General features: G+C 38.0%; 1 protein-coding gene across 1 annotated transcript in view; it reads right to left on the reverse strand.

The window, feature by feature from the left end:
* Nucleotides 1–5547: 5547 nt before the first annotated feature.
* Nucleotides 5548–24663, reverse strand: part of LOC308500132 (cytochrome P450 3A12-like) — a 53916-nt gene continuing 34800 nt past the window's right edge. Inside the window, exons 10-13 of the mRNA XM_081054339.1 lie at nucleotides 24404–24564; nucleotides 20783–21009; nucleotides 18520–18682; nucleotides 5548–9979 (exon numbers count right to left, since the gene is read on the reverse strand). Of these exons, the coding sequence (XP_080910465.1) occupies nucleotides 9884–9979; nucleotides 18520–18682; nucleotides 20783–21009; nucleotides 24404–24564 (647 nt within the window). The 3' untranslated portion in view covers nucleotides 5548–9883. The remainder of the gene's footprint in view (nucleotides 9980–18519; nucleotides 18683–20782; nucleotides 21010–24403; nucleotides 24565–24663) is intronic.

The following is a 24663-nucleotide window of genomic DNA, read 5'->3' on the forward strand; positions in this document are numbered from 1 at the left end:
TTTTTCCAGGACCCATCAGCTCCAAGTCAAGTGGTTGTTTCAATCTAGTGGAGGGCGCAGCTCAGTGGCCCATGTGGGGATTGTGAACTGGCAACCTTGTTAAGAGCACCGTGCTCTAACCAACAGAGCTAACCAGCTGCCCCCAGTCTGTCAATTCTTAACTGTTATTCTTAAACTATTCACTTCTAAAATTATTGTTTGTGTAGTTGGATTAAAATTTACTGTCTCGCTTGCTGTTTTCTATTAGTTTCATTTCATCTGTTTTTTTTCATTTTTCTGCCTTCTCTATTTATTGAGCATTTAAGAATCATTTTATCTCCTCTATTTACTTAATATTTATACTTATTTTAAAAACTTTTTTAGTCATTGCTATAGGGTTTACAATGTACATTTTGAAAAATCTTCTGCCTTCAAATAATATGTCACTTCATGTGTAGTGAAAGATATAACAGTATGACCTCGATTCCCAGTCCTTGTTCCACTGTTGTCACACATTTCACTTTTACATATGTAGTAAACATGCATTACATTGTTAGTGTACTTATTTTGTTACTATAAATACTTTAAATACTTAGTTGCTTTAAACATCTTCTGGTATGTTGAAAGTGTAAGGGAGTGTCAAACAAACAGACAAACACAATGAGAAACCCAGGTAATGGAAGACTTATAAGAGGTTTTGGAAAGATATTTGTCATAGAACACCCATGCTGATGACTTAGAGGCTATAGTTACAGACTACATTTAGGCAACCAAGAAAGACTCAGGAAAGATCGAGAAAAATCACAGCTTCTCTGGAGTCTGGATGCTGAGAGTCCAGCTTTCAATTCTTGGTGACCTGGGCTCCTTTCATGGCTAAAAGAAAGAATGCAGGAGACAGGTGATTCTGAAGTGGAAAAGATTCCAGAGTCAAAAGGATCAGGATTCTCTTAATACTTGAAAATAATGAGGACAAGAACAACAAAGCCTAAAATGAGTGGAAGGAAGGAAATAATAAAGATCAGAGTGGAAATAAATAGTGTGTTAAAAAACAATAGAAAAGATCAATGAAACCAAGACCTGGTTCTTTGAAAAGATAAACAAAATTGATAGCCATTTAACCAGACTCATCAAGAATAAAAGAGGACCCAAATAAGACTAGAAATGGATGGGGAGAAGTGACAACTGAAACTACAAAAATACAGTGTTATAAGAAAATACTATAAATAATTATATGCCAACAAATTGGACAACCTGGAAGAAATGTATACATGCCTAGAAACATACAATCTTCCAAAATTCAATCAAGAAGAAACAAAGTCTGAACAGACTGATAACAAACAAACAAAAGTCCTGGACCAGATAGATTTACAGGTGATTTTTACCAAATATTCAAAGAGTTGACATCTATCCTTCTCAAACTATTCCAAAAAATTCCAGGGGAGGGAATGCTCCTAAGCTTGTCATATGAGGTCAGCATTACTCTGATTCCAAAACCAAACACATTACAAAAAGTAAGAAATGTGTAGGCCAATATCCCTGATGAACATAGAGTGCAAAAATCCTCAATAAAATATTAGCAAACTGAATTCAGCAGTAAATTATAAAGATCATTCACCATGATTAAGTGGGATTTATTCTTGGGATGCAAGTTTGGTTCAATATCTGCAAATCAATTAACATGATACACCACGTAAACAAAATTACATGATCTTATCAATAGATGCAGAAAAAGCATCTGACAAAATCCAGCATCCATTATGGTAAAAACTCTCAACAAAGTGGGAATAGAGGGAACATACATCAATATAATAAAGATCATATATGACAACCACAGCTAACATTATTCTCAACAAGGAAAAGCTAAAAGCATTTTTTTTAAAGATCAGAAACAATTGCTACAATATGGATGGATCTTGAGATTATCATGCTAAGCGAAATAAGAGAAAAAAATCGAGAACCATATGACTTCACTCATATGTGGGATATAAAACAAAAACAAATGAACAAGACAAAAACTCAGACACAGACAACAGTTTAGTCATTACCAGAGGGTATGGGGGTGGGGACAGATGTGGTGGAGGAAGGTTAAGAGGATCAAATATATGGTGATGGAAGGATTGACTGTGGGTGGTGAACACAACACAATATATAGGTGATGTGTTATAGAATTGTACACTTGAAACCTGTATAATTTACTAACCAATGTCACCACAATAAATTTAATAAAACAAAAGTAAAACATTCTGAATTGAGAGAATATTAAAAGATAATTATTTAAATATTAAAATAGACTGTCAGAAATATAATTACACATGTTATTAAAAACATGTTTTTGGGCCACATTCTGTGAGTCACAAAACTTAAAATTGTATTTGGTGTAAATTTATAAATTTCAATGCCTTAATAAACAATAATAAAAAGAAAAAAGATCAGGAACAAGATAATGATGTCTACTTTCACCACTTTCATTCAACATAGTATTTGAAATCCTAGCCACAGCAATTAGAAAAGAAAAAGAAATAAAATGTCCAAATTGGAAAGGAAGAAGTAAAAGTCATTATTTGCAGATGACATGATACTATATATATATAGAACCCTAAAGATTCCACCAAAAAACTATTAGAACTGATAAATTAATTCAGTAAAATAGGATACAAAATTAATATTCAGAAATTGGTTGCATTTTTATACACCAATAATGAACTGTCAAATAAGTTAAGAAAACAATCCCATTTACAATTGCATAAAAAACCTATAAATAAATTTAACTAGACAAATATAGAAGCAGACAAGAGATCTGTACTCAAAAAATTGTAAGACACTGAAGAGAAAAATTAAAGATACAAATAAATGCAAACATATACCAGGCTCATGGATAGAAAGAACATCATTAAAATGCACATACTATCCAAAGCAATGTATAGATTCAATGTAATACCTATCAAAATACCAATGGCATTTTTCACAGAACTAGAATAGGTAATCTTAAAATTTATATGGGAACACAAAAGGCCCCTAATAGCCTCAGCAATCTTGAGAAAGAAAAGCAAAGTTGGAGGTATCATGCTACCTGATATCAAACTATACTCAAGGTTATAGTAATCAAAGTGGCATGATACTGAAAAAATAGACACATAGATAAATGAAATAGAATAAAGCACAGAAATAAACCCATGCCTATATGGTTAATTAATGTATGACAAAGGAGGCCAGAACATACAATGGGGTAAAGACAGACTTCAATAAATGGTGTTGGGAAAACTGGACAGATAATGCAAAAACAAAAAAAAGAACTAGACTACTGTCTTACATCATGTACAAGAATAAAGTCAAAATGGATTAATGACAAATGTAAGACCACAAGCCTTCAAACTCCTAGAGGAAAATATAGGTAGTAAATTTTCTGACATTGCTCTTACTAATACTGTTTTCAGATATATCTCGCTGGGGAAGGGACACAAATAAAAAATAAATGAATGGGACAACATCAAACTAAAAAGTTTTTGCATAGCAAAGGAAACCATTCACAACATGAAAATACAACCTACCAATTGGAAGAAGATAGTTGCCAATGATACATCTGATAAGGAGTTAATATCCAAAATTTATAAATAACTTACACAACTTGATACCCAAAACAATCCAATTAAAAAATGAGCAGAGGATCTAAACAGACATTTCTCCAAAGAGGACATATAGATGGTCAATAGACATGATTAAAACCACAGTGAGATATCACCTCACACTCGTCAGAATGGCTATTATATCATCAATAATTCAACAAACAACAAACAACATGTGTTGGTGAGGATCTGGAGAAAATGGAACCCTTGTGCATTGTTGGTGGGATTGCATATTGGTGCAGCCACAATGGAAAACAGTGGGGAGGTTCTTCAAAAAATTAAAAATAGAACTACATTATGACCCAGCAACAGACTCATGGATACAGAAAAAAACCCCATGGTTGCCAGATGGGAAGGGGCTGGGGGATTGGCTAAAAAGGTGAATGGGTTAAGAAGTACAAATTGGCAGTTACAAAATAGTCACGGGGATGTAAAATACATCATAGGGAATATAATAAATAATATTCTGGTAACTATGTATGGTACCAGGTGAGTACTATATTTATCGGGGGCATCACTCTGTAAATTATATAAATATCTAACCACTATGTTGTACAACTGAAACTAATATAAAATAGTGAATGTTAACTGTAACTGAAAAAAAAAGGAAGGAGACAGGAAAAATATTAGCCCTTTATATGTTTTCCTCTATTACTCATTTCTTGCCTTCTTTTGGGTTAATAAAATATATTTTGTTTATTTTGTTCTTTAGGTTCCACATATAAGAAAAATCACATTGCATTTGTCTCTTTCTGCCTGACATACCCCACACAGCACAATACCCTCCAGGGCCATCCATGCCACTGCAGATGGCAAGAACCCATTCCCATCCATGGTCGAGCAATATTCCATTGAATATATGTACCACCTCCTCTTTATCCATTCTTCCATCGATGGATACCCAGGCTGCTTCCACATCTTGGCCATTGTAGACCACGCTGCAATAAACAGGGATGCTCATGTCCCCTCGAAGTAGCATTTTGAATTTCTTTGGATACATACCCAGAAGTGGGATTACTAGGTTCTTGTCTCTTGTTATAGCCTTTGTTTTAAAGTCTATTGTGTCTGGCATAACTATTGCTACCTCAGCTCTTTTTTGTTTCCATTTTCATGAAATAGCTTTTTCCCATACCTTTGCTTTCAGCCTGTGTGTGCCTTTCTATCTGAAGTGACTCTCTTGTAAGCAGCATATGTAAGGAAGGATCTTGTTTTCTTACTCTTTCAGCCATCTATCTGTTGATTGGAGGGTTTAATCCATTTACATTGAAAACAATTGTTGATAGAGATGTAGTTTTTGCCATTTCATTATTCATTTTGTCTATCTATCTATCTATCTATCTATCTATCTATCTATCTATCTATCTATCTATCTATCTATCTATCTATCTATCTATCTTAAAGAAGTCCCTCTAAGATTCCTTGTAATACTGGTTTGAATTCTTTTAGCTTTTTCTTGTCTGGGAAGCTCTTTATCTGTCATTCGATTCTAAATGATAGCTTTGCTGGGTAGAGTAATTTTGGTTGTAGGTCCTTGCTTTTCATCACTTGGAATATTTCCTGCCAATCCTTTCTGGCCTGCAAAGTTTCTGTTGAAAAATCAGCTGACAATCTTATGGGAGCTCCCTTGTAAGTAACTAACTGCTTTTCTCTTGCTGCTTTTAAGATTCTTTCTTTGTCTTCATCTTTTAGCATTTTAATTATGATGCGTCTTGATCTGGGCCCCTTTGGGTTCATCTTGTTTGGGACTCTGTGCTTCCTGGACTTGTATCTCTATTTCCTTTGCCAGGTTAGGAAGTTTTCAGTCAATGTTCCTTCAAATAGGTTTTACGTTACTTTCTCTCTTCTCTTTCTGGTACCCCTATAATGTGAATGTTGGCATGCTTGATGTTGTCCCAGTGGCCCCTTAAACTATCGTTATTATTTTTTTTTATTCTTTTTTCTTTTTGCTGTTCTGTTTGGGTATTTTCTACTACCTATCTTCTAAATCGCTGATTTGATCCTCCGCTTCACATAATCTACTGTTGATGCCTTCAAATGTATTATTCATTTCAGTTATTGTAGTCTATATTTGTATTTCTTTTTTATGTTTTCCATCTCCATTTTTACATTTCTTATCTCTTTGTTGAAGTTCTCCCTGAGATCATTATCATTGAACATTCTTTTCACCAGTGTTTGGAACTCTGCGTCTGGTAGATTGCGTTTCTCCATTTTGTTTAGTTCATTTTTCTGGAGCTTTGTTCTGTGCTTTCATTTGGGACATGTTTCTTTGTCTCCCCATTTTGGCTGTGTTCATTTCTATGTATCAGATAGGGCTGCCATGCCTCATGATTTTAGGAGAGTGAACTTATGTAGTAGATATCCTGTGGAACCCAGTAATACAGTCTCCCTGGTCCCCAGAGTGGGTGTTCCAGGTGTGTCCCTTTTGTGGCTTGTGTGTGTCTTGATTGCTGTTGGCATGACAATGAGAGGGGTTGACTTTCAGGCTGATTGGTTGTGAGGACTGGCCATGACTACGGTGAAGGAGCTGTGGTGCAAGAGCTGACCCTACAGAACAGGGTTCACTTTAGCACAGCTCTGGTGCCTGCAGAGTCTGCCCTTTGCGTGCGTCATCCTTGGAGACAGCCAGGTAATGTTCTGGCTTGGTCTGAAGCTGGAAACTAGGTGTGCCAGCCCTGGGGCCTCTTGGGAGAGGACCCACTTAAGTCCAAGTTTAGCCACAGCCTGTGCCCTGCCTGGGGCCACCTGCAATCTGAGCCACAAATCAATCTGCAGATGGCTGCCACCTGCACTAGACTTGGAGGTGCCTCAAGAGGCCAATCTGAGAACCGAGGCCAGCTGTCACTAGTGCCTGGCACAGAGCTGCTCAGCCAGCGGTATGGGACATGCCAAAGCCAGATGCTGCTTGTTCAGGTTTTGTGAAGCTTTGAGAAATTTTATGAGCCTGGTGTGGGATTGGGACCCCCTTGCTCCTGCAGGGAGGAACCTCCACAGCTGAGATATCCCACTCAATTTTTAATGGTCATGTGTGTGTGGGACCAACCCATCCCATGTCTCTGCCCCGCCTACCAGTCTCAAGGTGGCTTCCTCTGTATGCCTGTAGTTGTAGAGCTTTGGTTCAACTAGACTTCAGGTGATTCTCAATGATGGTTATTCTGTACTTTAGTTGTAACTGATGTGGTCCTGAGAGGAGGTGAGCACAGCATTTACTTACTCTGCCATTTTGACCAGAAATCTTGTCATTTGAATCTTAATGCCATTAGTACATATGATTAAACCTGAGGACTTAGAGTGGTAAGCACAATGAAAATGCTGTAAGACTGGCCAAACAGCACAGATGTGTTGAAGCAGCTGACCAGTAAAATGGGTTCCTCAATCACTTTGGAGTTTGAGAGGAGTTCCCCAGGTAGGGGGACATCTTGGCGACATCTTAGAGGGGACATCTTAGAGAAAGAGCTATTTCTCTCAGGAGAAAAGTCCTCTTTTCTAAGAGGACTTTAGCCACAGAAGAGACAGTAGTGGGTCTACAGGGAAAGCTTCAGCCCAGTGAGAAAACATGGATTACGATTAAAACATATTTATATCCATGAGCTAGGAAGAAACTGTGTGAAATCTATCAACCTATCACAGAGGTGGTGCTGAGTTTTTCTCACTGCATCCTATCAGGTGATGCATGATCAATTCATCTCATTCTTGATGATGCTCACTCTGATCACTTGATTAAGGGTGAGTGTGCCAGTGTTCTCCACTGTGAAGCTACCCTTTTCCTTTGTAATTAATACGTTTTTTTTTAATTTTATTGGGGAAGGAGAACAGTGTGTATTTCCAGGACTTTACTGGGGAACACTGTGTTTTTCCTAGGACCCATCAGCTCCAAGTCAAGTTGTCTTTCATCGATCTTATTTGTGGAGGGTGCAGCTCAGTTCCAAGTCTAGTCGCCGGTTTATTTTTTTAATCGAGTTGGAGGGGGCGATAAGGGAGGGTGGGAGGGGGCGCAGCCCACCATCCCAGGCAGGAGTCGAAGCAGCAACCTTGTTAAGAGCACGTACTCTAAGCAACTGAGCCATCTAACCACCCCTGTAATTAATAAGTATTTTGAGCAGTAGTACTTTGAAACTGTGTAAGTATCCTCATCCGGTTGCAATTCATCCATTTTTTTAAATGTCTGTATGTACTCATCTTTTCCTATTTTATTCAATGTGGTATAATTTCTTATCATTATTATGATGCTGAAATTGTCCCTCGTTTTGTCAGTGGAAGTCCCTTAGTCTGGCTTCTGTGTCTTTTTGCTATGTTCGCTGCAGTATTTAGCATTTTCTTTCTTTGTAGCATAAGATGTTCCAGCCTCATCTTGCACTTTTTCAGCCCTGGCCCTCAAGTCAGCTATTTCTCTAAGGAGCTTGGGTTCCATTCAGTGGAAAATGATATTTCTAAGCCAAGATCTTGGCATGAGGTGTGCTCCTTACTCTACAGTGTCACTGTTTCTAAGCCCTATCAGTGGAGAGAAATAGAGCATGTGTGTGTGTGTGTGTGTGTGTGTGTGTGTGTGTGTGTGTGTGTGTATACATATACAGAGGGTGCCAAAAAAATGTATACACATTTTCAGAAAAGAAACAAACTGTATTAAAATTGTAATACTCAATATATACCAATAACAAAAGATAAATACAAGTCATGTGTATACATATTTATGGCACCTCTGGTAACATATTTGTCTATCTATCTACCTATCATCTATCTATCTATCTATCATCTATCTCTATAGTAAAGCATGAATTTATACTGATACATTCAGTTCCAGTCTCTGAGTTCACAGGGTTTATTCTGGTTTTCTCTGTTTCTGAATCAGTGACTCCCTTCTACAATAGTGAGAAACCAGGCTTCCATTATCTTTAATACATTTGCTTATTTGATTAATCCACCTTTAGAAAGCCAATCCCTGCTCCATCCCTTTTTGTGCCCTTCTTACTCTACTTAGATTCTCCAAGAGTATTTAGGCTCTGGCTGCTCTCACCAGGCCACCCTCTACAAGGACATCCTACTCATCTTGTTTGGGTTCCCATACTCATACCATGCTGCGCTTCCATGTGGACACACTCCCGCGTTACTCAGTCTCTGACTTGGAGCCACTGTGACTCCCTTCTCTGACCCCACCCCACAATGTGTGTCTGCCCACAATGTTGTGCTCCACCTATTGCCTTTAGGACAGAATTATCCAGGAAGAGAAGGCTAAGGAAGGGAAGGGAAGGAAAGAGAAGGGAAATGAAAAGAAAGAAAGGGAAGGGAAAGGAAAGGAAAAGAAGGCAAGGAAAGGGAAATAAAGGAGAGGAGATGGGCAAAAGAGAAAAATGAAGTCTATGCAGCTTCTGAAGCCAATGAAACTGATGAATGCTTGTAGATTTTCTACAAGCTCAATCAACAGACCAGTCAAACATCTCTTATTCCATGTTGATTGTGTTAAGATAGTTGGGAGTTGAGGGTGACATACAAAGAGGCATAAAAAAATTGTTTCCTGCCTTCCAGGAACATCAGTGGAGATGAGATAAAACATAAATAAAAACTAATAACATAATAATAAGTGCGTCAGCTGAGAGTCACCAAAAATATGTGTTCCAAAAAAGATAGAATTAAATTATGAATATACTTTCTAAACAACAGGCCAAGTCACAGGGGATTAACTCTTACCTATACTAATATATCAAACTGGAGTTCTGAATAAGGTAGCACCCAACCCTTGATTGTGAGGGTCAAAAACATTTAGTCACTGGCTCTCATTGATTGGATTCTATAGATTCCCATTACTGTACACAAATGCAGCAGATAATACTATTGTAAAGAGAAGTTTCTTGACTTGCTAGATATACAATACAGAATATTCAAAATTAAACATGTGACTTAAATGTCACTACTACAGTTACCACAATTTTTGTTTTCATTAAAGTTTGTTGATAAAATTGTTGAGAAATTTGTATTCTTGATCAGGGCTCAGGAAGAGTAGATGGTACTAAGTGGACGTGGATGGAGATAGTACTATGAGAACGCCAAATAAGCTGGGTCTACATATCTGGCCCTTATTTAGTCACATCTTTTATATTACACAGTGTAGAACACTCTGTGTAGATACTGAGAAAGCTAAATGAATGTTCAGAGCTGCTGGTTATCCATCAAGTGCAGTAAGTAGAGCTCATCTTCATTTCTGGGTTTTATTCACAAAGTAAATTAAGATCTTGGGTGTTGTGGGATACAGCTCCCTTGAAGAACAAAGTGTAAGTCCTCAGGGAAAGTCAGGCTCCACTTATGGTCCCATCTCTCAACTCAACCTTTAGAACAATTGGTTTTTGTGGTTGAGTAAGTGCTAGAGTATTTAATTCCAGAGGGATCTGCAAAGGTTAAACAGCATATGAGAAGCAATTAATGAAGCATTGTCAACAACAGAAGCAAAGTAGACAAGATATGTTAAAAACAATAATGATTTACAAACATATAAAAACTACCTTTAGCATCACATATCTTTGATTCCTAATACTTATTCTATAAGCTGTGTCAAGACTGGGTAGTGAAAGCCTGCACCCATCTATTCATTCAACAAACTATCTATACAGCACCCATTTTACACCAGGCCAGAGACAAAATCATGTTGGTTTGTGTTTGTTTTGGTTTAAATTTTAAATAAAAAGAATGAATTTTAAAAATTTAAGCCAGATTCTTAGGCATCATGGCAAAATATTTTGAAAAACCATATAGAATTAATTTTGTGTATGTTGAAACATGCAAGGTAATCCTGAGTACGTATTACACATTTTAATAGTGTGGACATTCTAGACTTCTAGAGCCCAGTCACCTCTCCCAGTGGAACCCTTCCAGTTTCATGATGGGCAAACTTCTTTGTGAAGCTTGTATTTTAACATCTCCTGACTCCCAAGTGTAATGTAAATGGTGAACTTCTGAAGGCCTATATAGTGTTTTGAGTAATACTTTTAGCTCCATTCTCACCCAGTCGCTCCTTCAGTGTTGGAAGTGCGACCAACATAACTTCTGATCTCAGTTGAGAGAAGGGCAAGCAAATTGTCATGGAGTTTGAGAAGCACCAGCCGTGGATGACTGGGAGTTTGCAGGAGTGTCTGCCCCACCCAGTTGTGCCAGATGCCCACTTCCTCTCAGGGCTGAGTTCCCCATTTGTACACATTTACAAAACTGCTACACAGCTGCCCAAAGCCACCATTTAGATGAAAACCATCTTCACCCTCCTCCTATTTCCTGAGAAAGCCTATGTAAGGGGAGTAGATGAATATTAAATGCATGAGGCCTAGAAATAAGCCTTATAATGCCTTGCTTGATATGAATCAATGGCAACTATTCTCTATGTTTTTCAGAGGAGAGATTACAGATCTTTCTATTTTACAATTTAAAATTGCATGTAGATTGTCACAGAAATGGTGATGTGAGGAGAGCCTCTCGAAATATCCCTGGAATTTACAACAAATTGAACAGTTATGATTCCACAAAGGACTCTCTGCACAGCACACAGGCAAGCCTGAGAGTCACATAATTGAAATCATCTAAAGGTGGGCAAATTGGGCGAGTGGGTGAGGAGGGAAGGGAGAAGTACAGATATGCGGGCTGCGGTCCCCAGGACGCAGACCGGAGCTACCAGCTCCTTGTATTCCAGAGATACTGCAGTCACAGGAGAGGGAAATATTTCGTCTGCTGGTGCTCCCCTTATGGCCCATATTCCCGCCTGAGAGATCAGCATATATCACGGCTGAACCCAACGCTCATGGCAGAGACATCGGAGGAAAGACTGAGGGAAGAAGGGTGAGAACAGTGGTTTAGGCCCTCACTGCCAAGCAGAGGAGGGAAGACATAGGCATAGGCACGGAGCCTAGCTAATTCCTTCCCACCCTCCTAGATTTCGCCCCAACCCACCCTCCCAGTGACAGAAGCATAATGGTAGCAGTGTCAGATCAAAAGAATATTTACAGCTCTGAGAACTGCAGCTCCATAGCCACAGACTCACAGTGCAACTAATTCTGGTGAAAGGCAGGAACTGTAGGGGCAAGATAACTGTGCTGGTATTCGCTGCCATTGCTTAGAGCTACCTCTCACAACCCACCCCGTCCCCACTCCCACCTATCTGGGTGGATCTCTGCAGGGGTAAACAGAGCTGCAGAAACACACAGGCTCTGAATCTGGTTGCAGGAAGAGCTTTGGGGCTTCAGAAGCTCTCCACATCCCCTTCATGGAGGTGGTGCCCTGCGACCCAGGTGACCTCACAGAGGAAAAGCCCACCTTCTAGGGAACACTCCCCCCACCCATTGTGTGAGAAGCCAGAACAATGCAAGAGAAAATATAGTGCTACAATATGAGAGACAATAAAAGGCTGCAGCAGGAGAGAAAATAAAACATTCCACCAACACCTACTGGAAAGAAAAAGAAAGACCTTTCCCTATCAACCCATTGCAGAACTCATTCCCATAGATGCCTAGGAAGAGAAATAATAAATCATTAGTTGCCATGAATAACCAAAGTAACAAGACAGCTCAGAAAAAAAAAAAGAAAAGTCCCCAGAAAATGAACTTAAAGACATGGAAATATGTAACTTATGACAGACAATTCAAGATTTCAGTTCTGAAAAAACTCAATGAGATGCAAGAAAACACAGACAGGCAGTTTAATGAACTCAGAAACACAATAAAAGAACAAAATGAACATTTTATCAAAGAAATTGAAATTTTAAAAAAGAACCAAAGAGAATTTCTGGAGATTAAGAACTCAATAAAAGAAATGAAGAATGAAATAGACAGCTTAGGTAATAGAAATGACCAGATGGAGGAAAGAATCAGTGACATCAAAGATAGAAATCTGGAAATGACACAGATGGAAGAAAAGAGAGACTTGAGAGTTAAAAGAAATGAATGAACTCTACAAGAATTTTCTGACTCCATCAGCAAGAGTAACATGAGAATAATGGGTATACCACAAGGAGAAAATAGAGAGAAGGGAACAGAGAGTATATTCAAACAAACAGTTGATGAGACCTTCCCAAACTCATGAAAAAAACTGGATCCTTGAATCCAAGAAGCAAATAGAGCTTCTAATTACTTCAACCCCAACAGGCCTTCTTCAAGACATATTATATTGAAGGTGTCAAAAATTAACAATAAAGAAAGACTCCTCCAGGCAGCCAGGGAAAAGAAGACAGTAACTTACAAAGGAAAGCCCATTAGGTTATCATCAGATTTTTCAGCAGACACTCTACAAGCCAGGAGGGAGTGGAATCAAATATTCAAACTATTAAAAAGGAGAAATTATGAGCCAAGAATAATATATCTAGCAAAGATATCCTTTAGATATGAAGGAGGAATAAAGACCTTTCCAGACATACAGAAGCTGAGGGAATTTTCTAACACACGACTTGCACTACAAGAAATACTGAAGGAGGGTATTTGACCTGAAACAAAAAAGCAAAAGAATACAAAACCATGAGTAATATTATGAACAGACAGACAGATGCAGGAAATGACAACCCTGACACCAAATAGGACACTATATACTTAAACATAACATACAGGGCAAAGAAGAAAAAAAACACTTAAAAAAAAAAAGGAAAAAGACAACTTGCTACTGCAATGCAGAAATCAGCTCACAACATAAATAGGGATAATTTGTGACAACAAAAACATAAAAGGGAGAGAGTAAAGGTCTGAAGCAGGAAAGGGGAAGGGAGAAGGGAGCCTGTTGAAGAAAATGGAATACTCTAAGTATGAAACTTTGTTTTACATAAACTTAATTGTAACCACTAATAAAAAATCCAGAATGAAATATGTAACATAAAAAAGGAAGAAACAGAGGGAAAAAATCATAGAATACCACCACCAAAATAACAGACAGCAACAAAAAGGCAAAGAAACAATGGAGACACTGTCCTACCAGAAAACAAAAGGTACAAGATAGAAAATCCTCAATAATCACCCTAAATGTAAATGGACTAAACTCACCAATAAAAAGCACAGAGTAGCAGATTAAATAAAAAAACTAAATCCAACCATATGCTGCCTCCAAGAGACACATCTCAGCTACAAGGACAAGCTATAGACTCAATGTGAGAGGGTGGAAATTTACACTCCAAGCAAATGGTATCCAGAGAAAAGCTGGCATAGCCATACTTGTATCAGATGAAACAGACTTCAGGATAAAAAAGGTAACAAGAGACAAAGATGGACATTTCATAATGATAAAGGGGACTATACAACAAGAAGACATAACAGTCATCAATATTTATGCCCCTAATAAGAGAGCACCAAAATATACAAAGCAACTAGTAACAGAACTAAAGGGAGAAATTGACCAAAATGCAATTATCATAAGGGACTTAATATATCATTGACAACTATAGATAGGTCATCCAAAAAGAAAATAAAGAAATATCAGCCCTAAATGACACATTAGATGAAATGGACATAACTGACATTTATAGAGCACTTCATCCTAGAACATCAGAATGTACATTCTTTTCTACTGTACGTGGAACATTGTCAAGGATAGACCATATATTGGGTCATAAAATTAGCCTCAGCAAGTTTAAGGATATTGAAATCATACCAAACATATTCTTTGATTGCAAGGCCTTGAAATTAGATATCAACTGCAAAAAGAAAGCAGGAAAAAACACAAATATGTGGAGATTAAACATTATACTTTTACAGAGCAACTGGGTCAAAGAAGAAATAAGAGATCAAAATATACATAGAAACAAATGAGAATGAAAATACATCTTACCAAAATTTTTGGGATGCAGTGAAAACAGTTTTTAGAGGGAAATTTATATCACTACAGGCCTGTCTCAAGAAAGACAAAAAATCCTAGATAAATAACCTCACATTACACCTTAAAGAACTAGAAAAAGAAGAGCAAATGAAACCCAAAGTCAGCAGAAGGAAGAAAATAATAAAAATCAGAGCAGAACTAAATGAAACAGAGAACAAAAAGACCATAGGAAAAAATTAATGCAACAAAGAGCTGGTTCTTTGAAAAGATTAATAAAATTAACAAACTCTTGGCTAGACTCACTAAGATAAAAAGAGAAAAGACACAAACAAAACCAGAAATGAAAGTCGGCAAGTTACCACGGATGTCACAGAAATACAAAGGATCATCCAAGAATACTGTGAAGGAATATAAGCCACACAATTCAATAAAACCTAGAAGAAACGGACATGTTCTTAGAAACATATAGCCTTCTTAGGCTGAATCACAAAGAATAAGAAAATCTAAATAGATTGATAAACCGTAAGTAAATTGCATCAGTCATCTGAAACCTTCCCAAAAGCAAAAGTTCGGGACCAGATGGCTTCACTAGTGAATTCTACCAAACATTCAAAGAGGATCTAATACCAATCTTGCTCAAACTCTTCCAAAAATACTGACGAAGAGAAAATACTTCCTAACTCATTTTACGAGGCCAACATTACCCTGATACCAAAACCTGGTAAGGATAACACAAAAAAAGAAAATTACAGACCAATATTTCTGATGAATACAGATGCAAAAATCCTAAACGAAATTTTAGCAAATCGAACGTAACAATGCATGACCAGGTGGGGTTCATCCCAGGGGCACAAGCATTGTTCAACATATGCAATGTGATACACCACATAAATAATAAAGGACAAAAATCATATGATTATATCAATAAATGCAGAAAAAGCATTTGACAAAATACAACATCCATTTATGATTAAAACACTTAATAAAATGGGTATAGAAGGAAAACAGCTTAACATAATAAAGGCCATATGTGACCAAACCTCAGCTAATATCATAATTAACAGTGAAAAACTGAAGCCCTTTGCTCTACGTTCAGGAACAAGACAGGGCTGTCTCATATCACGTTTGTTTTTCAACATAGTGTTGTAAGTCCTAACCAGAGCAATCAGGCAAGAGAAAGAAATACAGTGGTACCTCAGTTTTTGAACATCTCCATTGACGAACATTTCGGTTTATGAACCCCGTAAATTTTATGGATCTATGGTATAATTTAGATAGCAAAATTCATGCTAAATTTGCAGTTTTAGGGGTTGATTTTAAAGGTCTGGAATGGATCAATCCATTTTTCATTACTCTCTATGGGGAAACTGTGCCTCGGTTTTCGAACGTTTCAGAACTCAAACGGTCTTCCAGAATTATGTTAGAAAACCGAGGTACCACTGTAGAAGGCATCCAAATGGGGAATGAAGAAATTAAATTGTCACTTTTTGCAGATGACATGATGCTATACATAGAAAACCCTAAAGACTACACCAAAAGCTATTATAAACAATCAACGAATACAGTAAAGTTGCTGGCTACAAAATCAACACACAAAAATCCGTTGCATTCCTATATACTAACAATGAACTTTCCGAAAAAGAAATAAAAAAAATAATTCCTTTTGTAATTGCAACAAAAAGAATAAAATACCTAGGAATAAATTTAACCAAGGATGTGAAGGACCTATATGCTGAAAACTATAAGACGTTTTAAAAAGAAACTGAAGAAGACACAAAGAAATGGAAAGATATTCTGTTTTCATGGATTGGAAGAATCAACATAATTAAAATGGCCATATCACCCAAAGCAATACACAGATTTAATGCAATTCCCATCAATATCCCAATGGCAGTTTTTAAAGAAATAGAATAAAACAATCATCAGATTTGCATGAAACCACAAAAGACTCCAAATAGCCAAAGAAATCCTAAGGAAAAAGAACAATGCTGGAGGTATCACACTCCCTGACTTCAGCTTGTACTACAGGGCAACAATAATAAAAACAGTGTGATATTGGCAGAAAAGCAGACACACAGACCAATGGAATAGAACAGAAGACCCAGAAATAAACCCACATAAATATGGACACATAATTTTCGACAAAAAAACCCAAAAACATACAATGGAGAAAGAACAGCCTCTTCAATAAATGGTGCTGGGAGAATTGGAAAACCACGTGCAAAAGAATGAAACTAGACTGCTATCTGTCACCATGTACCAAAATTAACTCAAAATGGATCAAAAACCTAAGCATAAGACCTGACACAATAAACTGCATAGAAGAAAACATAGGTACTAAACTTATGGACCTTGGCGTCAAAGAGGATTTTATGAATTTGACCTCAAGGAAAGGGAAGTAAAGATTAAAATAAATGAATGGGACTATATCAAACTAAAGAGCTTCTGCACAGCAAAAATTCATCGACAAAATACAGAGGAAACCAACTGAATGGGAGAAGATATTTGCAAACAATGCCTCTGATAGGGGCTAATATCCAAAATATATCAGGAGCTCATACAACTCAACAACAACAACAAAAACCCTCAAACAATCCAATTAAAAAATGGGCAGAGGACCTGAATAGAAATTGATCCAAAGAGAATATACAAATGGCCAATAGACATATGAAAAAAAGCTCAACATCACTAATCATCAGAGAAATGCAAATAAAAACCACAATGAGATATCACCTCACCCCAGTCAGAATGGCTTTCATCAACAGGGCAAATAACAACAAATATTGGAGAGGCTGTGGAGAAAAAAGAAGCCTCATACACTGTTGATGGGAATGTAAATTAGTGCAGCTGCTATGGAATGAAGTGTGGAAGTCCCTAAAAATTTTATTAGAATTACCATATGACCCAGCAATTCCTCTCCTGGGTATGTACCCCAAAAATCTGAAAACATTTATTCGTAAAGTTATATGTGTTCCGATGTTCATTGCAACTTTATTTTTGGTGGCCAAGACATGGAAACAAAGTGTCCTTTCATAGATGATTGGATAAAGAAGATGTGGTATATATTCTGACCTAAGAAAAGATGAAATAGTGCCATTTGTGACAACATGGATGGATCTTGAGATTATAATGCTAAGCAAAGTAAGTCAGAAAGAAAAAGTCAAGAACCATATGATTTTACTGATATATGGGATATAAAACTGAAAGCAACAAAAGAACAAGAAAAACAAATGAAGAAACAAAAACTCATAGACACAGACAATAATTTAGTGGTTACCAGAGGGTAAAGGGGGTGGGGGGTGGGAGATGAGGGCAAAAGGGATCAAATATATGGTGATGGAAAGAGAACTGACTCTGGGTGGTGAACACACAATGTGATATACAGATGACGTATTACAGAATTGTATACCTGAAACCTATGTAACTTTACTAACCATTGTTACCCCAATAAACTTTAATTTATAAAAAAATTGCATGTGCATATTTCCCTGTAAGCACACCAACACTCATACAAAATGCGCATTGCAAATATTATTTGTTAAAATTTTCAAAATAAGTTTTTAAATTTATATCCAACAGTTCTACATCAACTGCAAATCACTCCTTAAGCAACTCTTGCATGAGTGCAAGGGAATTTACGTGAGGAACAAAATGAGGTGCTTCGCAGCTTTCTTAGGTTCAAAGAAAAGGAGCACCACTGGATGATTTAACGACAAAGTATTAGGGGAGGTGACACGACCAATGATACCAGCCTGCAGTAAGCGATAACAGAGCAGAGGAGAGAACGGGCTCTGGACTAGATGGGGACAGCTCCTGGAGGGGCTTGAGGACCTGAACTAGGGCTTGAAGGATGAGAACAGAATGGGGAGGACAGAGAGCATCACAGAGGTTTTATTCAGATGTAAAAGGAGCCCAGCTAGAGTGCAGGGGGCTCCCAGGAGGTGGGGTCAAGTAGCCAGGAAGGCCTTGCACTGTGGGAGTCCTTCACATCTGGCAGAAAGGCTTTAATCAGTGATTCTCAACCTTGGCTGCACACGAGACTAAATTACCAAACAGTGAGTGAGCACTGTTCATAATATATATGCATATATACCCCCCAGGAAGAAAAATCTCCCAATACACCATTATGCATGCAGAAAGTTAACTGTCTGACCTGTGTTTCTTTGCAAGGCTTGAAGGAGAAATTCTGCAGGACTCTGACGACAGCAAGTTTCATGTTCATGAGAGCGAACCTCATGCCAATGCAGTTTCGGGGTCCAGTTCCAAAGGGCAGGTATATGTAAGGATTTATGCTGTCCTTGTTCTCCTTACTGAATCTGGTTCCACAACAGTAGATGAAAACAAGTTAATGAAACATAAACACCACAACCCTTACATGTTTGGGGTTCTCGCTCAGACTCCTTAACCAGAGGTACACAGGATACTTCCGTGGGCTAGTCATTGAGATGCTGCTATGATTATTTTGCAGTGAGAATTGTAAGCAACAGGTCCTTTCCATTCTCCTTAGGCTATAGGAGCTTTCAGTCTCATTGAAGACATGAGATGAGTGCTATTTAAAGGAAAATTTATCTTTAAACACTAAAATTACATTCAGGATGGTGACATGTTCACACTCTAAAGCGCAAGGAGGAAATGAGACTGATGGAAGGAAAAGTGGGTTCTTGTCTCCTCTCAAACTCATGTTGGTTACATGCTCAGGGAGGAAGGAAGCAGGAATAATTCCTCTCATTAGTTAAATTGTTATTTTTTTCTTTCCCTTCTCTCCACTTTCCTTCCTCTTTCTTCACTTTCTTCCCTTCCCCTCCCCTGGCCTCTCAGCTTCTGTCCCTCTTTGTCCCATAAAATAGCATAAATCAGATGATTTTCATGGGCATATGATGCTACTCTCCTCTAATCACCGATTTCCTTGTCTGTCTGTTCCACTGGGCTATAAATTCCTCGAATGTTAAACCTATGTTCTATTCAAATATGATTCCTCAATATTTGATTAAGGAAAAATGTGGGTTTTGGAAAGTGATCATGGCTTGTAGTTATGTATTTTTTAAAAAGTCCTTATATTTTGGAGGCATTGGAATATTTACAGATGGTGTTTAAATAACATCGCATGCCTTTTACTCTCATCTACTACCCTGCTTCCCTCTTACCCTCTAGTAACCACTAAACTATTGTCTGTGCCTATGAGTTTTTGTTTCTTGGTGATGGAAAGAGAACTGACTCTGGATGGTGAACACATAATGTGGTATACAAATGTATTACAGAATTGCACACCTGAAAATGACGTAACTCTACTAACCATTGTCATCCCAATAAACTTTAATAAAAAAAAATAACATTGGATCAGGAGGAGGGTGGCAATGACATGTGGATGGGGTAGTGGACATGGGTTGAAGGCTGTTAGGAATGCAATGGGTACACAAAGATGTGTTAAAAATCTTCCAGAGACTTCTGTTTGTAAAAAAAAAATGCTTCTATATATGTCAAATACACACATACTTGTGTATATGTCAAAAATACTCCATATTAAACATCTTTTTTTTTTTTAACATTTGGGTTTCTCACTGCTTGGCCCACTTTCTGACACAGGTAAGCAGTTATTCTCTGTTTAATGATTGAATGAATCAAAGAGAGGTACAAGATTGCCAACAGATATATGAAAAAATGTTCAACATCACTAGCTGTAAGGGAAATGTAAATCAAAAGTATAATGATAGGGTGAAAAGATTAGAAAGAGCAAATTAGTTGACACAATATAGTCATGGGGATATAAAATACAGTGTGACGAATATAATCAACAATGTTGTAAAGATTATGTAAGGTGCCAGATGGTAGGTACTGAACTTATCAAGGGGATCACTTCATAGACTGTGTAGATGCCTGACCAACACACTGTACAATGGAAGCTGAAATATATATATATATAGTCACGGGAGGTGTAGTATAGCATAAGGAGCATAGTCAATGGTATTATAACAGGTATATAAGATGTCAGAGGGGTAGGAACTTGGGGGAGGAGTGTTATTTTGTGAGGGGTGTAAATGTCTAATTATTATGCTGCTTTGTACACCTGAAACTAATAAAATAAAATAAACAAAAAACAGGATTTTTTTTTTTTTTTTTTTTTGTAAAACAGGAGGACGTGTTCTTCTATGTATATGTAAAGGAAAGAAACATATGTCAAAAAAAAAAGTATGGTGATATACTACCTCACTCCTATTAGAAGGCTACTATTAATAAGACAAAAAAACCAACCACAACAAATGTTGGAGAAGATGTGAAGAAAAAAGAACCTTTGAAAAAAAAAAAAAGAAGTACAAACAATATTGTACAAGCACACATTTTCATCTTACTAACAGACATCAGAATATGCTCCAACCAGCCTGGGTCAGGGTGGGTTCTCTGTCCACGGAGCCCAGTACCTTTCAGGACGGAATTCCTCAGGCTCTGGCCAGAATGTTGAGTCTCGTTGAAGAACAAAGTTTGGCACCATCACCACTGTCCCTTTGGGAATGAGCACCCCCTTGATTTCTACATCTTTTTTACAGATCCTCTCAATTCTTCCAAGAATTGGGAATAATCTGAGAGTTTCATTCAACACCATGTCAAGATACTCCATCTGTACCAGGGTGTCATAGGTGGGAGGTGCCTGGGAAGAAAGAAACAGATTTTGATAAATGGAGATTTGGGATCAACTTTCAAGTCACTCTATGCAGTACTCCTGAACTGTTAGGAGCTCCAAAGTATAACTTATTTTGGTAAAGAAACTTAGGATTTACAGGCATTTTAATATCTGTCATGTCCTTTGACCTGCTCAAAGGCCACTGACACGTGTGGAGTAGTTATGACTATGGGAGACTGGACAATTCCCTAAACAGGACCCAAAATCACTACACATGATCATGCAGCGATTTTCCTTCACTGGTGAACAAGTGTAACTAATAAACTATGGCCCTTACTCTTAGGTGAAATGTGCCAGTCACTGTTTCCTTTCAAAAGAGAGGCTTCCCATGTGTACCAAGGAAAGAGGATGTATAAAATAACAAATTCCCTATTTGACAAAAGGAGGGTATGGCTGGATGCTACCACGGTCCATAATTTCATTCTAGGGAAAGTTATAAAGAGATGGACCCCACTCAGCCCCATGCTGTCTCACTGGAACAATCTCCTAATTGTTTTTTTTTTTTTAAAGATGTTAATGGGGAAGGGGAAAAGGACTTTATTGGGGAACAGTGTGTATTTCCAGGATTTTTCCATGTCAAGTTGTTGTCCTTTCAATTGTAGTTGTGGAGGGCACAGCTCAGCTCCAGGTCCAGTTGTCAGTTGTTAGTTGCAGGGGGCTAAGCCCACCATCCCTTGCAGGATTCAAGAAGTCAAACTGGCAACCTTCAGCATTAGGAGCACAGAGCTCCAACCGCCTGAGCCACCGGGCCAGCCCCACAATCTCCTAATTGTCACTTCAGGGCTTGACTGTAAGCTGTAAAGACCTCAAACAAGTCTCTCCAGCCCCAGAGGCCAGTCTCTTCACAGCACAAAGCATTCCAGATTCAGCAGAGATCTGAAAACTCTGTGGACAATAGGTGGTTATCACTTGGTGTCATACAGAAGAGGCAATATTGTAGAGGATAAGAGTTGGACTCAGGCGCTAGACCCCCTGGTTCATATACTGGTCTTACCCTCCAGCTATGTGACTAGTGGATGAAAACGACTTCATCTCTCCTAGCTCCGTTTTCTGATATGTTACAAGGAGACAGTTTGAACTGACTCTTCATAGGGTTGTGTGGCAGAGACATTCACTGCTCACCCAATATCCTTGTAGTCTCCCATATCTCCAAGGACACTTGAAGTTAGGGAAACCAACTTTGTGAATGGGCTGTGAGCCAAAGTGATATATGTCAGTTGGAGGCCAAAACATTTGAAACTCCAATGAGCAACACACTAGTTTTTTATTTCTCAGCCCACACAAAGGCATCATGTTCTAGACAGTGCAGCTACCAGAAAGTGGAGCCTCTTTTACCTACTGTGTTTCCCCAAAAATAAGACCTACCCTGAAAATAAGCTTCAGTTAACATCTTAGCCAGATGGATGCATTTAGGACGTTGTGAAGATGTTCCAGAAGAAGATGACATGAGTATATTTGAATAAACATAGATTGTTGTACATTACAAAAATAAAGACATCTCCTGAAAATAAGGCCTAATGGAGCAAAAATTAATATAAGACCGGGTCTTATTTTCAGGGAAACACGGTATATTTTCGGGTAACAATGTGGAACAGAGCATCCCACTTCCATCCTCCACTAACAAGCCATGTTGGACATGCAAATGTGAGTTAGAAGGAAACTTCTGTTACGTAAAGCAATTCACACATGAGGGCCAATCTGTTACAGAGCCTAGCCTATCCTGACTAATACAGAATATTTGAAGATTAATTTCATTTATAAATACAAGGCATTTAGTATAGACATATACAGTAAGAAGCAAATTTTACCTCTAGTGTTTTTATTTCTTTGCAATTATTACTATACAAAAGGCAGGGCAGAATGCTTTAGGTAGTCTGTGTCTCTTAGTGAACTTTCCTTCTTATTGCAATCAAAAGAATCCTAATATGAGCTTTCCCAGAGAAGAAAAATAATCTTTAATTTAGATAGGCCTTAATACCTTTACACTATATCTGAAGGACCTATAACTCAGAAAGGTCATAAGACTTACCCAAAACCACAGTCTGAACTCAAACTCATGCCTCCTATTTCCTACTCTATGCTCTTTTCCTGTATACCAGGTTTCTCCTAGTCTGCAAAGTTTATCCAGGGTACATAGGACTACTGGTACCAATTCTCCACCCCTTTATGTCCATGTCCTTCGCCATCTAACCCTGTGGAGCTCTCCCTTATGATGCTGGGTTTTGCCATGTGGTTTGCTTTGAACCAAAGGAATGTTGGCTACATGTGATGCCGGCAGATTCTGAAAGGTACCTACATAATTGAGTTCTTGCTCCTGCCGTCTGCCATTACCTTAGAAAAACACACCCAGGCTAACTTTCTGGAGTATGGGAGTCACGTGGAGCATTTGTGTATGTTAGTCAGCCCAGCCAGCTTAGCCAAGTTTAGTCTAGAGCAGCCAATAGCCAGAACAAAGCAAGTCCCACCAATATCATCAGAGATATCTATCAATAAACTTGGGCAAGAAATTGCCACTGAGGTTTTTAAAAAATTTTTAATTAACATTATTGTGGTAACAGATAACTGATATGCCATGACAAGTAATTCTTTCAAAGATCTTATATATATCTATGAAAAGCATACATTACCTATGTTTTTTCATTTGCTTTTGTTTCTTTACATTTTTCCTAAATAGTCCAGCTGAAAGAGTTGATGCTTACGAGGTCAGACAATTAAGGTTGCAAACTCATCCTAGAAAAAATGCTACATACCTCATTGTTAAATATCACTACTGTCACCTTCAAAATACTCCCCTTGGGAAGCTATGCACTGATGCCAGCACCTAATCCACCCTTCAAAGCGATTTTGGAACTCTTTCTGGAATGGCCATCAGAGCTGTCATCATATTACCCTTAATGTCCTGAATGTCATCAAAATGTCTTCTTTCAATATTTCCTTTATCTTTGGGTAAAGAAAGAAGTCACTGGGGGCCAGATCAGGTGAGTAGGGAGGGTGTTCCTATGCAGTTATTTGTTTACTGGCTAAAAACTCCCTCACAGACAGTGCCATGTGAGCTGGTGTATTGTCGTGATGCAAGAGCCATGAATTGCTGGTGAAAAGTTCAGGTCGTCTAACTTTTTTCACACAGCATTTCAGCACTTCCAAATACTAAGCTTGGTTAACTGTTTGTCCACTTGGTACAAATTCATAATGAATAAGTCCTCTGATATCAAAAAAGGTTAGCAACATCATTGCAACAAGTTTGTGAACTTAATTGTCAGACCTCATACGCTCTTTGCGAAAATTCTTCTAGGAACTGGTTAGGAAGCATTCCTGCTAAGGCTTCATTTTCTCCCTCCCTTTCCAGGTATCACCTACTGACCTTATTGGGGAAAGTTGTATCAATCTCCTCCTGTAGTTTCTGCTGCACTTCAGGGTGAGTGGCCAAAATATACATAAGAAAGGAAAGAGCAGTGCTAGTGGTCTCATAACCAGCAAAAATAAAGACAATAGATTGGGCCACCAGCTCCAGATCAGACAAAGCTAAAAGGAGAGGAAAGACATTTTATATAAGCAGGTCAATGTATATTATCACAGTTTCGATGATGAAAAATCTAAATTCAACTCCCAAAGCCCTAGTGG

The sequence above is a fragment of the Rhinolophus hipposideros genome (genome assembly GCF_964194185.1).
Source record: "Rhinolophus hipposideros genome assembly, chromosome: 7".
Taxonomy (NCBI): Eukaryota; Metazoa; Chordata; class Mammalia; order Chiroptera; family Rhinolophidae; genus Rhinolophus; species Rhinolophus hipposideros.